The 16,352-nt window shown below is 40.7% G+C and overlaps 1 protein-coding gene across 2 annotated transcripts in view; it reads left to right on the forward strand.

Moving 5' to 3' along the window:
* ESF1 (ESF1 nucleolar pre-rRNA processing protein homolog) overlaps positions 1 to 15,588 on the forward strand; it is a 79,789-nt gene extending 64,201 nt beyond the window's left edge. Inside the window, exons 14-16 of one of the 2 annotated variants that reach the window (XR_012519291.1) lie at positions 79 to 211; positions 7,983 to 8,087; positions 15,437 to 15,588. Coding sequence is in view for 1 of the 2 variants with exons in the window: in XM_074406222.1 (XP_074262323.1) it covers positions 79 to 129 (51 nt within the window). In the remaining variant the exon portion in view is untranslated. Of the gene's footprint in view, positions 1 to 78; positions 3,938 to 7,982; positions 8,088 to 15,436 lie in introns of those variants that run through there. The other variant, XM_074406222.1, reaches the window with a different exon arrangement.
* Positions 15,589 to 16,352: the final 764 nt, after the last annotated feature.

The raw sequence follows: 16,352 nt of genomic DNA on the forward strand, positions 1-16,352 counted from the left end.
GGTTATCTTGCCTAATGTTGAGACCATTGCAGATCATTTCTCCATATTGTTAAACAAACTCTTTATACTGCATTGTAGTTGGAGTGCTTGCAACTTGACTTTCCTGGAATAGAATGCTCAATACTATAAGGTGCCCAGCTTTCTGGATGTGGACATGAGTCAAGAGAAGTGAGACAAACCCCCTTAGAAGGCAACTGGGACCCTTTGTTCTGTAAGTACTACTGGCACAAGAGTTATAAACTATTTTTAGCATCCTGAGTTCACATGATCACCTTCTAAGAGTTTATGAAGGAGCAGTTGCCAGGAGCAAACCAGAATCAGGCACAGGGGAAAATGAAAAAGTGCAAGTGAGAGTCTGTGCCCAGCCTTAAGTGTGGGTCTGCATTACCCAAATTTGACCAAAATGTGGAGATGAAAACTCCATGCTATCTGACAGTGCCAAAACAAATAGACTAACAAATTATATTGTGTTAGGGCAAGTTGTGAGAAATTCCTGCCTTGGGGTTATGAGCTGTTTTCATGAAGTTTTAAAAATTAAAATTGAGTCATTATCCTTCATCAGTACACATGGTTTTTGTCTTGAGCAACTATGGTTTGATTTGTCCCCACCAAAACTCATGTTGCAGTTTTATCCCCAATGTGGCAGTGTTACATTTTTGAAATGTCTTTTTACTAAAATCTGAAATTAGCAGTGTCTTTTCTCTTGAATTAGTAAGAAATAATGTACTCAATCATGCTTCAAAAAGTTCATCTGATGAGCAGGACAGGAAATGATCAATAAAATGGATTGAATTTTTTAATTTTTTTGGAAAAATTATTGAACTAAACTAAGAGGTAAGACATTTTACTTAGAAATAGAACAACTCTAAAAGATGGAACTGGTTAACTGACAACAGCTTATTTTTCAACTACACAAAAACTCTGAAAACAATTAGATTTACATCTTTCCTCCATTTGGATCCATAAGTTAGACTTGTAGATCTGTAAGTCTTTCAGTTCTTCTGGAGAGCTCAGGCAGTATCAGAAACTATGTTGGAGCCAGGCACAGTGGCTCACGCCTGTAATTTCAGCACTTTGGGAGGCTAAGGTGGGCAGATAACCTGAGGTCAGGAGTTCCAGACCAGCCTGGCCAACATAGTGAAACCCCATCCCTACTAAAAATACAAAGATTAGCAGGGCATGGCAGTGGGCACCTCTAATCCCAGCTACTCTGGAGGCTGAGGCAGGAGACTCGCTTGATCCTGGGAGATGGAGGTTGCCATGAGCCGAGATTGTGCCACTGAACTCCAGCCTGGGCAACAGAGTGAGACTGCATATCAAATAAAGAAAAACCAAACCACATGGGAATTGTGTTTCTTCAGATTTCTTTGGACTCAAGTGAGCCTCCACTTCCCTATCCATATTCTTAGGAATGTTACACACAACAGAAACCAACTCAAACTAGCTTAAGCAAAATTTTAAAAGACATGAGCATGGATATTAGAAGGATTCTGTGATGTCTTATAGCACAGACTGCAAAGGCAAGAAAGCAATCAATGCTCAGGAAGGGACCAGGAGCAGAAACTAGCATGTCCTCAGAAACATTCCTCCCCTCATCTCTGTTTCCTGTATTCATATTCATATTTGCTAATATTGCTGCCAACACATCTCTCTCCTTAGCCCTTTGGGCAAGTGAAATAAGATGACCACATCAGAATTTCATGTTTTAGGTTATAGGTCCATTTTCTATGTTATTAAAGAAATAGCTGGTTGTGGTGGCTCTTGTTTGTATTCCAGCACTTTGGGAGGCTGAGGCAAGGGGATGCTTGAACCTAAGAGATGAGAGCAGCCTGGGCAACATGGCAAGACCCCATTGCTACAAAATTAAAAATTAGCTGGGCATGGTGGTGCACACCTGTGGTCCCAGCTACTTGAGAGGGTGAGGTGGGAGAATCACTTGAGCCCAGGAGGTCAAGGCTGCAGTGAGCCGTGATCACACCACTGCACTCCAGCCTGGGTGACAGCAAGACCCTGTCTCAAAAATAAATATATAAAGAGTTTGTGCCTTATAGTTAAGATTCAGTAATGAAGTTTGAATTTTTCACCTTGATGTCATTAAGATAAAATATTATTATGTAAAGTTACATTACTGTATATAATGCAACATTAAGAACTGCTTAGTAAGTTTACTTGTGAATATTATATGTCAACTAACACAATTTTAAAGACAATGTTATAACTTAGGTAATAATCTGGAAGATGTTCCAAGCATTTGAAACAACTAAATGACAAAGAATCCTTAATGTCTACAAAGAGAGAAGTAAAATGTCAAATGTATGACAATGAAAGAATTTTTATCTTCTCCAAGTGAATAGTGACTTTGTGTTATAAATGTGGGTAGATATATTCACTTGGAAACTCTTTTTAACCTTTGTCCAAATGATGAACAATAAAGTTCTTAATAAATATTCAACATTCTTTTTTAAAAAAAAAAAAAAAATGGGGTTTCACCATGATGGCCAGGCTGGTCTTGAACTCCTGACTTCAGGTGATTCACCCGCGTCGACCTCCCAAAATGCTAGGATTACAGGCATGAGCCACTGTGCCTGGCCTATATTCAACATTCTTACAGGAAGAACTAACTCCTAGATCTGATCTTATTTTTCCCTGAACTAAGAGAGGCTTGGACATCCCTCTTCAACAATATACACAACTAAATTAGCTGGGCGTGGTGGCCCATGCCTGTAATCCCAGCTACTTGAGAGGCTGAGGCAGGAGAATCACTTGAACCAGGGAGGCGAAGGTTGTGGTGAGCCAAGATGGCGCCATTGTACTCCAGCCTGGGCAACAAAAGCTCAAAACTGGGTCTGAAACAAAAAATGGATCATGCCTGTAATCCCAGCACTTTGGGAGGCCAAGGCAGGAGGATCACTTGAGGTTAGAAGTTCTAGACAAACAAAAAACAATGTACACAACTGTGCTTGTGTATGGTAGATGGGCTAGAGGTATGCATGAGACACTGGTAAGAGGGATTGCCTCTGGACATCACACAAGAGGGAAGACTGACTTTTCCCTGAGTATCTGTTTATATGACTTTGTTTTACTGTGTATCATTTACTTTCAAAATTCTTAGAGTTGTCTAATCCCTAATGAAGAGACATATAATGAATGATTGTGAACTGGACCCTTGTACTATAAAGGACATTATTGGGACAGTGGTAGAACTTAAATGAGGCCTGAGGATTAACTGGTAGTGATGTATTCATGTTAATTTCCTGATTTTGCTGACTGCATTTTGATTGTATAGGAGAATGTCTTTTTCTGAAGGAAACAAACACTAACCTGCCCAAGAGTGTTGGGTCATGATGTTGGTAGCTTACTCTCATGTGGTTTAGAAATAATAAATGCATTTGGCTGGGTGCATTTTGGGAGCCCAAGGTAGGAGGATCACTTGAGCCCAGGAGTTTGAGACCAGCCTGGGTAACATGGTGAGACCCTGTTTCTATTTAAAAAAAAAAAAAAAAAAAAAATTTCTTCAATTAGCTGGGCTTGGTGGCTTGCACCTGTAGTTCCAACTACCAAGAAGGCTGAGATAGGAGGATGGCTTGAGCCCAGGAGGTGGACGCTGCAGTGCCATGATCACACCACTGTACTCCTGAACTGCAGCCCGGAGTACAGAGCAAGACCTTGTCTCAAAAAAAAAAAAAAAAAAAAGAAAGAAAGAAAGGAAGAAAAGAAAAAACTTTTCTGAAAATTTAAGATTTTTTCAAATTTTTAAAACATTAAAATGTTTTTTAAAATATTCTGAGCCCTAAATTTGCAGAGAAACAGTGTGATTGGGCAAAGGTAAGGCTCAGCTTATATCTGCTACTCACCCATTAGCTGTGATCAGTGGGAGCCAGGAGGCAGTTCTCTGAATAGTTTCTATAACAGAGAGATTGGGGAAAATGCTCCAACAGATAACTGCTGCACTTACAAGAAACTATGTTATGGTTCACTGGTTTTATACTACTGGACTTTTTTTTTTTTTTTTGATAACTGATCAGTATTTATTAACTTTGTTAATTATCTTTTTTCTTCTTTGGGAAAGTGTGGGAGAGTGGGAGATTAGATACATGAAATGCAATGAGAATCCAAGACCAGATAAAAGAAGTGTCCAATATGGAACTTTAGGCTGTGGTCACACTGATTGCCTTTGCTCACCTGCTGAAAATCCCATTCCAATGATTGCATATCACATTTTATCATACTCTCTGCCCTGGACAAGAGCTAACCTTGACTGTTAACATTGACAATGGAACATTCTGGAACATTACAAAAATGGGAAAGCCATAAAGATTTCTTCCTTAATTCATAGCACTTGGGCATCCATAGGTTATGCTTTCCTCGTCACCCCATCCACTTAGATTTTCTCTGAGGGTTCCCTTCTTATTTCCCTGGAGTGCTGGACAATGCTACATAACGGGGACTTCCTCCTCTCGGCTTTTAAGGAGAAACTTCAGGAAATCCCAGTCTTCACTTGCCATGTTTCATTATCAATGAAATATTTTTAAATTGTTTGATATAATCAAGTGTGGCCCCTTAAAACTACGCAAGAAATTTCCTTTTCAAGATAGAAATATCCAAATATGTTCTGAAGTGTCTCTTTCCCCCAAATTATCATCACTGTGAAAGTTTTCCAGGCAGTCTTTAGCATAGCATAGTAGCTAACTGTATAGGATTTGGAGTTTGCCAACCTGATTTTGAATCCCAGCTCTGCCATTTACTAGTAATAAGTGATTTGGACCCAGTGATTTAGCTCTTTTAGACCTGATTTTCCAACTCTACTGGTGATACTAACAGTACCTATTTCCTAGAGCAGTTTTAAGGATTGAATGAAATATTTACCTTTTTTTTTTTTTTTTTTTTTTTTTTTTTTTTTTTTTTTTTTTTTGAGATGGGTTTCGCTCTTGTTACCCAAGCAGGAGTGCAATGGCGCGATCTCGGCTCACCGAAACCTCCGCCTCCCGGGTTCAGGCAATTCTCCTGCCTCAGCCTCCTGAGTAGCTGGGATTACAGGCACGTGCCACCATGCCCAGCTAATTTTTTGTATTTTTAGTAGAGAGGGGGTTTCACTATGTTGACCAGGATGGTCTCGATCTCTTGACCTCGTGATCCACCCGCCTCGGCCTCCCAAAGTGCTGGGATTACAGGCTTGAGCCATGGCGCCCGGCGAAATATTTAACTTTATCACTACTATTACACTTCAGAAAATATCCTCAACGCCTTCCCTTCCCCAACAACTCATTTCATTTTGACATAAGGTTGGCAAGTTTTGTTGTTGTTTTTTCTTTTGGAGTTACCCCTGACTGGGAGCATGGTCATTCCTTTGAAGATAATTTTATGTAGATTCAAATGTGGAAATGTTGGCTAAACCCATTTAGGGCCCTAACTTAGTATTGTTGAATGGTGCAGAATAAGAAAAAGGGAAACTCTACTTACATTTTAAATCTAGGAGCTAGTAATATAGACTACATAATGGCCAAAGCCTCCACCATACATAAAGATGAGTATTTTGGAAGCATGTCACAGGTAGAGTTGGCTAGCTCCTTGATGTCCATAATCTGGCTGGTGAGATTTGGAGGCTCAGAAGACAGATTGTCACTCCTGGAAGGCCTTGCAAAGACTTGCTGTTATTTGCTGCTCTGAGATCTTCTGTCTTTCCACTTTGACTGCCTTGAGAAAGACAGACAGGCTCTCCTTGCTTTATCCTATCTTCAGATTGTGCTGATTCTCTCCATCACATCTTTAGGCAAAGCTGGATCTCATTTCTGAGCCTCATTTCATGGCTTGCAAGTACATGACAGATTTATTGGTGGGATGATGCAGAGAGCTCATGCATTCAAATGAAATGCTAAACAATCTGCCAAATGCTCCAAGGAATCTCAGACAGAAGTATGTTGAAAACCTCCCAATGATGCCATTCCTAAATGTCTCAGAAACAACTGATTTGGCGACTCAAGTGGTATATAGGACAGAAATTGTGATTGGTCTAGATTGCATCACGTGGTTCCAGGCTATCCAACCTACCCAACTTCCTTGGTCCCTACTGCTCACTGATTAGATGTGGGAAAGGAAGATTGGGTCTTTTTCAGAAGAAAGAGAAGGCAAGGCAGAGGGATTAAGCAGACCAAGCCGACAGCAACAGCTTTCTTTTCTTTTTTTTCCGAGAAGCCAAAAAAGCATTGGTGGTTAGCAAAACCAAATGAAAAAGAAGACAGAGCTGTTCTTTTTTGTTCTTGATTAACCTCACCAAAGCTACGTTGTGTCTACGCCAACTCAGGGAAGCAGTGTGACTAGAGGGACTTGAAAAGGCAACTGGAAAAAGTACCAAACTCCAGAGCTCTTGTGTGGCAAGAAGGCAGGTCAATGGTCCACAGGGTGTGCCAGGGCCTGCAGCAATCCCTGCCCTTGCTCTACGTCCATGCCCATTATTCTGAGTGATTACTGAGTGTGTAAGTCAGACTTACAGGGGTATAAGATTGCATGTTGAAACCACAAGAGGTTCAGATTTGTAAAATAACTGAAAGAGATGAGATAAGCAGAGACCCACAGCCCCATGTGATTGCTGTTAACTCTTGACTTCTCAAATTAAATGTACTGTTTCCAATTAATTCTGACAGTTGACTTTTCTCTTTTATATATTTGTGCAGAATCGAAAGTTAAAAAAATATTAAAGACAACTAAATTTATTATAACATATAATTGATCTTCTGTTATTGAAGGCAGTGTTTGCATTAGTAATAAAAACAGTAAATTTCTAAATCATTATATATTCCATAAGATTAATTTTTGTCTCTTTTTTTTTTTTTTTTTTTTTTGAGACAGAGTCTCACGTTGGAGTTTAGTGGTGCTATCTCAGCTCACTGCAACCTCCGCCTCCTGGGTTCAAGTGACTCTCCTGCCTTAGTCTCCCCAGTAGCTGGGATTATAGGCACCTGCCACCATGCTTGGCTTTTTTTTTTTTTTTTTTTTTTAAGACAGAGTTTCACTTTTGTGGCCCAGGCTAGAGTCAAATGGTGCAATCTCAGCTCACTGCAACTTCTACCTCCCAGGCTCAAACTATTTTCCTGCCTCAGCCTCACCAGTAGCTGGAATTACAGGTGCATGCCACCATACCCGGCTAATTCTTTTGTATTTTTAGTAAAGATGGGGTTTGGCTGTGTTGGCCAGGCTGATCTTGAACGCCTGACCTCAGGTGATCCACCTACTTCGGCCTCCCAAATTACTGGGATTACAGGCATAAGCCACAACACCTGGCCTTTTTGTCTTTATTTCTATAAAACTACTATTTTTATATGTGGAATTTAGACAAATTATGTTCTGTTGATAGTTAAAGATTGAAGGATTGAAAATAAAATATAATTGTACAAGTACTCAATATTCAATAAATTTTCATAAAACTTGGAAAGACAGTGTAAAAAATTTAAAATTATGTTTTGCATTTTGTTTCAAAAGTTCTTTGTTCTAAAATACTCAAAATTTATCAAGTTTTTGAAATATACCAATTATTAATTAGTCTTCCCTCAGTACCCATGGGTTCCACTTCCAAGGTTTCTGCATCTGTGGATTCAACCAACCAGGATGGAGATTATTAGAAGACAAAATTGTTTCTGTGCTGAACATGTACAGACTTTTAAAAATCTTTACATAATACAATATAAAAACTATTTACATAGCACTTACCTTGTATTAGGTATTATAAATAGAGATGATTTAAAGTATACAGGAGGATGTGCTTAGGTTATATGCAAATTCGACACTTTTATATCTGTGATAAGCATTCACAGATTTTGGTATCCATTAGAGGTACTGGAACCATTCTCTGACAGACCACTGTAATTTCACATTTTAAATCAAAACTATGTAAAGGCCAAATTTTTATTTAATTTCTAAAATTTAATAAATCTTTACATTTTTATAACATAAATCTATTCACCTTTTATTGTTTAATGTTTATCCAGCAGGCAAATGTCAAGGATTGACACTACGCTTCACCAAGTGACATCTAGACTGCATATATACAACATGTAATACTCCTCAGCCACCATGTGAAACTCCACTAAATAGTAAGTACTCATGGAGCACGAATTAGAACTCAAAGAGAAGCAAGAAAATGGATACCAAGCACTACTAGAAACAACACTGCCTGGTACAAAAATCCACTGCATTTCTGATATGGGGGAAATTTTAACAAGTTAAAGAATGTGTCTTTTCTCCCATGTAAGAATTCTGCTGTCAAATCCTCTCAAAATACTATCGTTGTCTACATGGATGATAGTGCTGTCTCTGGAGTGACAGAGGCACCCAGGTGTCATTTTTTAATAAGTTTATTTTTTGTTGGCCAGGCACAGTGGCTCATGCCTGTAATCCCAGCACTTTGGGAGGCTGAGTAGGGTGGATCACTTGAGGTCAGGAAATCAAGACCAGCCCTGTCAACATGTGAAATGCCCATCTCCACTAAAAACACAAAAATTGGCTAGGTGTGGTGGCAGGTGCATGTAATCCCAGCTACTTGGGAGGCTGAGGCATGAGAATTGCTCGAACAGAGAGGGCAGAGGTTGCAGTGAGCCAAGATCACGCCATTGCACTACAGCCTGGGCAATAGAGTGAAACTCCATCTCAAAAATAAATAAATTTATGTTTATTTTTTGCATGTGTCTATTATATGTGATGCTCTCTAAGTATCAGGCCCACCCAGGCTGGAGGCCCTATTGCCTGGGTCTAGGGGCCATACTACTAGTGGCTCCCATTGGCAAAACCCAAAAAGAAGCAGTTTCAGGGAGCTCTGGCAAGCAAGGATTGACTTCCCAGGCTCACAGCAGGGAAAAGAAAGTGGAAAATGGATGGGGGTAGGAAGCGGGGAAGATGACGAAGTGGTGGACAAACACAGAATAGTTTTATACCAGTGTACCCTGACAACTAGTCCGTGGGCCTGTCCAAATTGTCACACAGGTCATCTCTGGAACTGTGCTGAAGGTCACTGACCTCATCCTATTTCATGCTTCCATGGTAAGCCTTCTCTCATCACAAGATAGTTCACCGTTTAGGTTTTAGATTATGCACCACTTCAATTCACTCCCAATCAAAGACTTAGACTTTTATTTATAGCGGTTTTAACACAAGGGACAACCACAGCTTTCAGCCTGAGGTTGAGGGTTGAATGGTTTTTCTCCTTTTTTTTCTTACCATATAATAAAATCATAAATTGCCACCATTGGGATATGAAAATGAAAACCTTTTCATAGGCACAGGAGTATGTTGATTTAAGAAATAGCAGTGATCTGGTTCAATCTTAAATATTCCCAAATTGATCTGGGAATTTCTTTTTTTTTTTTTTTTTTTTTGAGACGGAGTTTCACTCTTGTTACCCAGGCTGGAGTGCAATGGCGCGATCTCGGCTCACTGCAACCTCCGCCTCCTGGGTTCAGGCAATTCTCCTGCCTCAGCCTCCTGAGTAGCTGGGATTACAGGCATGCGCCACCATGCCCAGCTAATTTTTTGTATTTTTAGTAGAGATGGGGTTTCACCATGTTGACCAGGATGGTCTCGATCTCTTGACCTCGTGATCCACCCGCCTCGGCCTCCCAAAGTGCTGGGATTACAGGCTTGAGCCACCGCGCCCGGCCTGATCTGGGAATTTCAAGTCTTCTAGAAGTCTGCCTCACCCAAATGGAAGTATTTTCTTCCGGCTGGAAGGCAGAGAAAAGCATTTTGCTTCACTAGCCTACTATCAAACAAAGATTATTTCCTTTTTTTTTTTTTTTTTTTTTTTTTGAGACAGAATTTCACTTTTGTTACCCAGGCTGGAGTGCAATGGCACGATCTCGGCTCACCACAACCTCCGCCTCCTGGGTTCAGGCAATTCTCCTGCCTCAGCCTCCTGAGTAGCTGGGATTACGGGCACGCGCCACCATGCCCAGCTAATTTTTTGTATTTTTAGTAGAAATAGGGTTTCACCATGTTGACCAGGATAGTCTCAATCTCTTGACCTTGTGATCCACCTGCCTTGGCCTCCCAAAGTGCTGGGATTACAGGCTTGAGCCACCGCGCCCGGCCGTACAAAGATTATTTTCTACTCAAGGTGTTCATTCTCTAAAGGGCAAAAGAAAATTAATATTTATTAAGTGTTTAGCAAGTGATGCCGGGCGCAGTGGCTCAAGCCTGTAATCCCAGCACTTTGGGAGGCCGAGGCGGGTGGATCATGAAGTCAAGAGATCGAGACCATCCTGGTCAACATGGTGAAAACCCGTCTCTACTAAAAATACAAAAATTAGCTGGGCATGGTGGCGTGTGCCTGTAATCCCAGCTACTCAGGAGGCTGAGGCAGGAGAATTGCCTGAACCCAGGAGGCGGAGGTTGTGGTGAGCTGAGACCGCGCCATTGCACTCCAGCCTGGGTAACAAGAGCGAAACTCCATCTCAAAAAAAAAAAATATTTGTTGAGTGTCTACAAAGCATCTCCTGGGAGAAAGCAATAAAGTGATCTAGCTAGGCTGGAGGTTCATATAGACAAGGGCCAAAGCCATCATTTGGGGTTGACTGATGACACGCTGGCTAATAAGCAATTGGAGAGTCAGGCATCAAAGAGAAACAAGAGACAGAATGGCATTCAGAAAGATGCAGAGGTGAGCCACCATGCAGCTCCAGAAACACAGGAGAATATGGTTGTCCGGTTGTAATTCCTGTAATTAAGATCTGTGAGATTCTCTGATATCATTACAGAAATCCCTCTTTACTTGAATTAGCTTGGGAACATTTCTGTTCCTTAATATTCAGTGTTTTCTTTTCTTTTCTTTTTTCTTTTTTTCTTTCTTTTTTTTTTTTTCTGAGGCGGAGTTTCCCTCTTGTTACCCAGGCTGGAGTGCAATGGCGCGATCTCAGCTCACCGCAACCTCCACCTCCTGGGTTCAGGCAATTCTCCTGCCTCAGCCTCCTGAGTAGCTGGGATTACAGGCACACGCCACCATGCCCAGCTAATTTTTTTTTTTTGTATTTTTAGTAGAGACAGGGTTTCACTATGTTGACTAGGATGGTCTCGATCTCTTGACCTCGTGATCCACCCGCCTCGGCCTCCCAAAGTGCTGGGATTACAGGCTTGAGCCACCGCGCCCGGCCTCTTTTTTTCTTTTTTGAGACAAAGTCTTGCTCTGTCACCCAGACTGAGGTGCAGTGGCACGATCTCGGCTCACTGCAACCTCTGTCTCCTGGGTTCAAGCAATTCTCCTGACCCAGCCTCCCAGGTAGCTGGGATTACAAGCGCCCGCCACCATGCCTGGCTAAGTTTTGTATCTTTAATAGAGACTGAGGTTTTGCCCTGTTTCATAGTTTGGTCTCAAACTCCTGAGCTCAAGCAATCCTCCAATTGTGGCCTTCCAAAGTGCTGGGATTACAGGCATGAGCTACCACACCTGGCCCATATTCAGTGTTTTCTGAGACAGTCAAATGGTATTAGTTTTTAACAACTTTCCTGGTAATTTTGCCTATGACATGAGATGTGGGTTTACTGAAAACACTACATCTTCATAAGAAAATTGTGTAAGTCATTCTGAGAACAGATAAAAATTTCCATGTAAGTGAATTTTCAGTTAACTTCAGTGGGTTCTTTTCAACTAATCTAATTTCCTATTCAGATTCTAAAATAACAGCATATAAAGCTGAAGAGTTAAATTCGTACCTGTTTCCACTTTGGAACAATTTCATACAGGACTGCTATAAACACTTTTGAAGTGCCTATGGTAGACATAAACAACCATTTCTGATGGGTACATTCTAAGACAGGATTTTCTGGGTCACTAAGTACACATATACATATATCCATATATCCCTTGGAATGATGGGAAATGAGAAAAGCAATGCCTTTGCAGGACAGAGGAAAGGTTGTTATTAGTAGCTTCCCAAGCCTTATTGGACTCTTGAAAGAGGCACATGGCTACCCAAAGGCAGGATTTAGACTTAGGCATATGCAGAAAAGAGATTTCTTTTTTATTTTTAAATCGTAAAGCAACATGACCAAAAAGAGAGGTTCTATAATCCTAGAAGTGAGCTTTGCCTAGAACAATATAAACCTCTTTCTGCTTCACTGTACATCACAACATCCAGATTTCCTGGAAGAAGTTGCTACTAAATTTGCTTCCTCTGCTTGGAAAGCTTAGATATGGGTGGCTGGCTCCCAATGTTTCTTTCTTTGTCTGACTTAGCATCAGGCTTTGTTCTGGAGAGCAGAGACTATTTTTCATAATTTGTTCCTCTCCGGAGCTTTTAGGGTCAAAGATCATAAGCTGGGAGTTGGCAACACACAGCATTAGAAATACCATCTCCATGAGGATTACCATGGGCTGTGGAGAAATTATGCTTCCTGTGGGTTGTATTGTTAGTGCTTGATTCTGTTTTAACAACCAAGGGTACATTAGATGGGATAAACTGTTCACTGAATATCTCTGGAGGCACTGACATTGTTTTCCATCTGAATATTTTTCCTTCTGCATATCTTTCATGCGGCCCTAAAAGATATCAAGAAGCTGCCTAAGACAGTATAGGCCACGAATTTTTAATAACTCTGGAAAACAAGGAGGGTAAGCATTTTTATTCTCATTTCACCAGTGGGGAAACTTGAAACTTGGAGAAATTATGTAATTTCCCCCAGATCATACAAATAATTCACAGCAGAAATGGTATTAAAAGTCACACCACTTCTCTCTATCCACTAAACCGCTGTGAAATGTCCCAAAACAGAATTTAAGCATGCTGGGTCCAGGTTATCTCATCAAGCATGGCCATTTGGCCCAAATCAACCATATTCATTTTTCAATATTTATTAAGTTTTAATGATGTTCAGAAACCCATTATAATAGTTGGAAAATATAAAGCCAAACCATCAAATTGATTATATTCATAGACACAGTGATATTCCATTATTTCCACTGATCAGTTTTCTTAGCATCAGTGGATGATAGTTATCTTTCTAGGGGTAGTAGAGTCTTATCTTACAAATTAGCAACACTTCCCTCAAAAGTCACTAAGAAAAATATTATATTGCTGTAGGAGTATTTATTAAAAAAAGAAAAACAAAATGTCTTTTAGAAAAATATTCCTTGATCTGGTAGAAGACTTTTCTATACAGTGAAAAAAAAAAAGAAGAAGAAGAAAAATTTCCTTGAAAGTCCTTTGGGAAAATCATCTTTAGAGTCAGAAACATGCCACTTTGGAGAGTAACATGCTTAATAAGTACTGCTTGGCCAGTTATTTCTCCAGCCATTTCTGTTCCTTTTGTTGAGTACCAGTTAAAGTAATGGCTGGTGTAGGGCCATCTTTTATGAAATGTATATTTGAATCATATTATAGTTGGCAAGATGCTCATATCATGGAGGAAAGACAGAACCAAGCTAGTTAAGGGAAGAGCCATTCACATCTACCATCTCAGATGGGGGGCAGAGCCACCCAAGTAATTTACATTGTTACTGTCTTCTTACATGAGCTAAGTGTCCATGTGATGTAACTTCACTGTGTTCTACCTTTCCTCTGTAACTTAGGCCACTGCTGTTTTTTCTCTTTTCACTATTCAAGTGCGAGATCTTTTTTTTTTTTTTTTCCTTATGACGAAGCAGAATCTCATTAGTGAGAGATCTTAGTGAACACACTTTGGCTATAAGTACAAGAAGCCAAGTCAAACTAATGTAGATAAAAAGGAGGAATGATGATTATTATTATTATTATTATTATTTTGAGACCGAGTTTCACTCTTGTCACCCAGGCTGGAGTGCAATGGTGCAATCTCAGCTCACTGCAACTTCTGCCTCCCGATTCAAGCAAATCTCCTGCCTCAGCCTCCCAAGTAGCTGGGATTGCAGGTGCCCACCACCATGACTGGCTGATTTTTGTATTTTTAGTAGAGATGGGGTTTCGCCATGTTGACCAGGCCGGTCTCTAACTCTCGACCTCAGTCATCCACCTGCCTCGAACTCCCGAAGTGCTGGGATTACAAGCATGAGCCACTACATCCAGCCCAAAAAGGAGGAATTATAAGGAAATGGAGTCATTTGGCCAAACTGGAAGATCAACGTGATAAACATTTGTTGACTTTTTTTCCAGTATACACTTCTCTTGCCAGTAGTTCTAGGTTTTCTAGGTTTCTTTTTGGGAATCTGTGTGTATCTGGGGATGCTGACTCCAGCTCTAACTCTAGGGATGAAACCTATGACCTAGATCCATCCAGTCAACATAATCCATCCCATCCCCCATCCCCTAGTGGCCACAGTGATTGATGCAGAGACAGGCATGTGAGCTATGTCAGTCCAATCAGGGCAACTCATGGAACTTTAGTGGGAATTCTGTATCTCTTTCCTCCTAGATAACAGAAAGCTAGCATATAGCTCTGAGGGCTTGTGGCAACCATCTTGACCTTAGCAGGATAAAGAGATGCAAAAACATCAGGTCCTTGGGGATTAGCTTTGATCCGCTTGATCAAGTTTCACCTGAAATGAGATTCCTCTGTCTCTTTAGTCACATAAGCCAGTGGTCCGCAATCCTTCTGGCACCAGGAAACTGGTTTTATGAAGACAACTTTTTCCTTGAATGGGGCTGGGGCATAGTTTCAGGAACAAACTGTTTCACCTCAGACTATCAGGCATTTGATTCTTATAAGGAGCATGCAACCTACATCGCCTGCATGCACAGTTCACAACAGGGTTCACGATCCTATGAGAATCTAATGCTGCTCTGATCTGACCGAAGTGGAGTTCAGGCGATAAGGCTCACTCACCCCTGCTCACCTCCTGCTGTTCGGCCTAGTTCCTAACAGGCCAGGGACTGGTACCAGTCCATGGCCCAGGGGTTGGGGGCCTCTGATATAAGCCAAAAAAAAAATTTTATTTCTCTCTTCCTATTCTCCCTCTCTCCTTATTTCTCTCTCTCCCCTTCTTTACTGCCCCTCTTCCTTTCTGTCTCTCTGTTCTTTATAACCTCCTCTTCTTTCTCCTCTCCTTTTACTTTTTTTTTTTTTCCTGAAATGGAGTCTCGCTCTTGTTACCCAGGCTGGAGTGTAATGGCACGACCTCAGCTCACTGCAACTTCCGCTTCCTGGGTTCAAGTGATTCTCCTGCCTAAGCTTCCTGAGTAGTTGGAATTACAGGAACCCACTACCATGCCCGGCTAATTTTTTGTATTTTTAGTAGAGATGGGGTTTCATCATGTTGGCCAGGCTGGTCTTGAACTCCTCAAGTGACCTCAAGTGATCCAAAAGTGCTGGGACTACAGGCATGAGCCACCATGCCTGGCTTCCTTTTACTTTTAAGACCATGTTCACTGATCATATAGCCAAACATAGTTTCCCAAAGTGACTGAAAGTTCCTAAATTCATCTCAGTTTAAGTGAACACCCATATTGACTTAGAATGTGTTGCACCTATCTCACATTTCTAGAAGCAAGAATGTGATTGGTCCAATCCACAGTAGCCTGGAGGGAAACCTAAGAGTGTGGAGAGATTTGAGAGGCAGAAGGAAATACAAACGCCATTGCCGACCCACCACAGCAGTTACACCGAGGAAAGCAGGATAGAGCTCAGATTAAATCTGTATCCTGATTAACCAGGTGAGTCAAGAACCCCCAGATCAAAATGAACTGAAGGTGATGGATTTTTGTTTTTAGGTTGTCCTCAGATAGATTTGCTCATTACTTGGTTTTTTCTTCAATAAAAATGGGAAGAAACAATGTGCTTTTGAAGAAGTGTATGTGGTAAAGATTTCACCCGGTAAACCAAAGGCCAATCTTAGAAGTCTTTTGAAAAGAAAATGCTAAAACTCCTATGACCACAGAGATGAAAGAGGGATGGCAGGAAGCAGACGGTGAAAGAAGGAGAAACAGTGTTTGTGTTTTGGGGACTTCTGTTCAGATGGATTGCTAAAAATGATTACCCTTCAGAAAAGGTTTGTTTTTTAAAAATATAATTCTTTTACAGTTAAGGCTCTATGAATTTCTTTAAGTCTGGCACACACAAAAACAATTCTGGTTCAAGACCCTGCGTTATGATTATCCTGTTGTGGTGTCAGACACAGTTCAGGAATGTTCTGTGCTTAGCTGAGCTCATTCTTCTATTTCAGAAATGTTTCAGATTCATATTCATTTCAAGTTTCCTTAGGGACAGGAGAGCTTTGAACTTCAGAAAATGTTACTTGGTCTTTTTTCAAAAAGTCACTGTTAATGAGCAAATTCTTTCCATAGATCCTAAAGACTGTATTTTGCAAGATATTTAAAAATTTTGTAGTAGTCAGGATTCTTTCAAGTTGACAGAAACCCAATCTAAACTAGCTTATGTACAAAAAGGAACTTACACATCTG

The sequence above is a fragment of the Saimiri boliviensis genome, chromosome 9 (genome assembly GCF_048565385.1).
Source record: "Saimiri boliviensis isolate mSaiBol1 chromosome 9, mSaiBol1.pri, whole genome shotgun sequence".
NCBI classification, from domain to species: Eukaryota; Metazoa; Chordata; class Mammalia; order Primates; family Cebidae; genus Saimiri; species Saimiri boliviensis.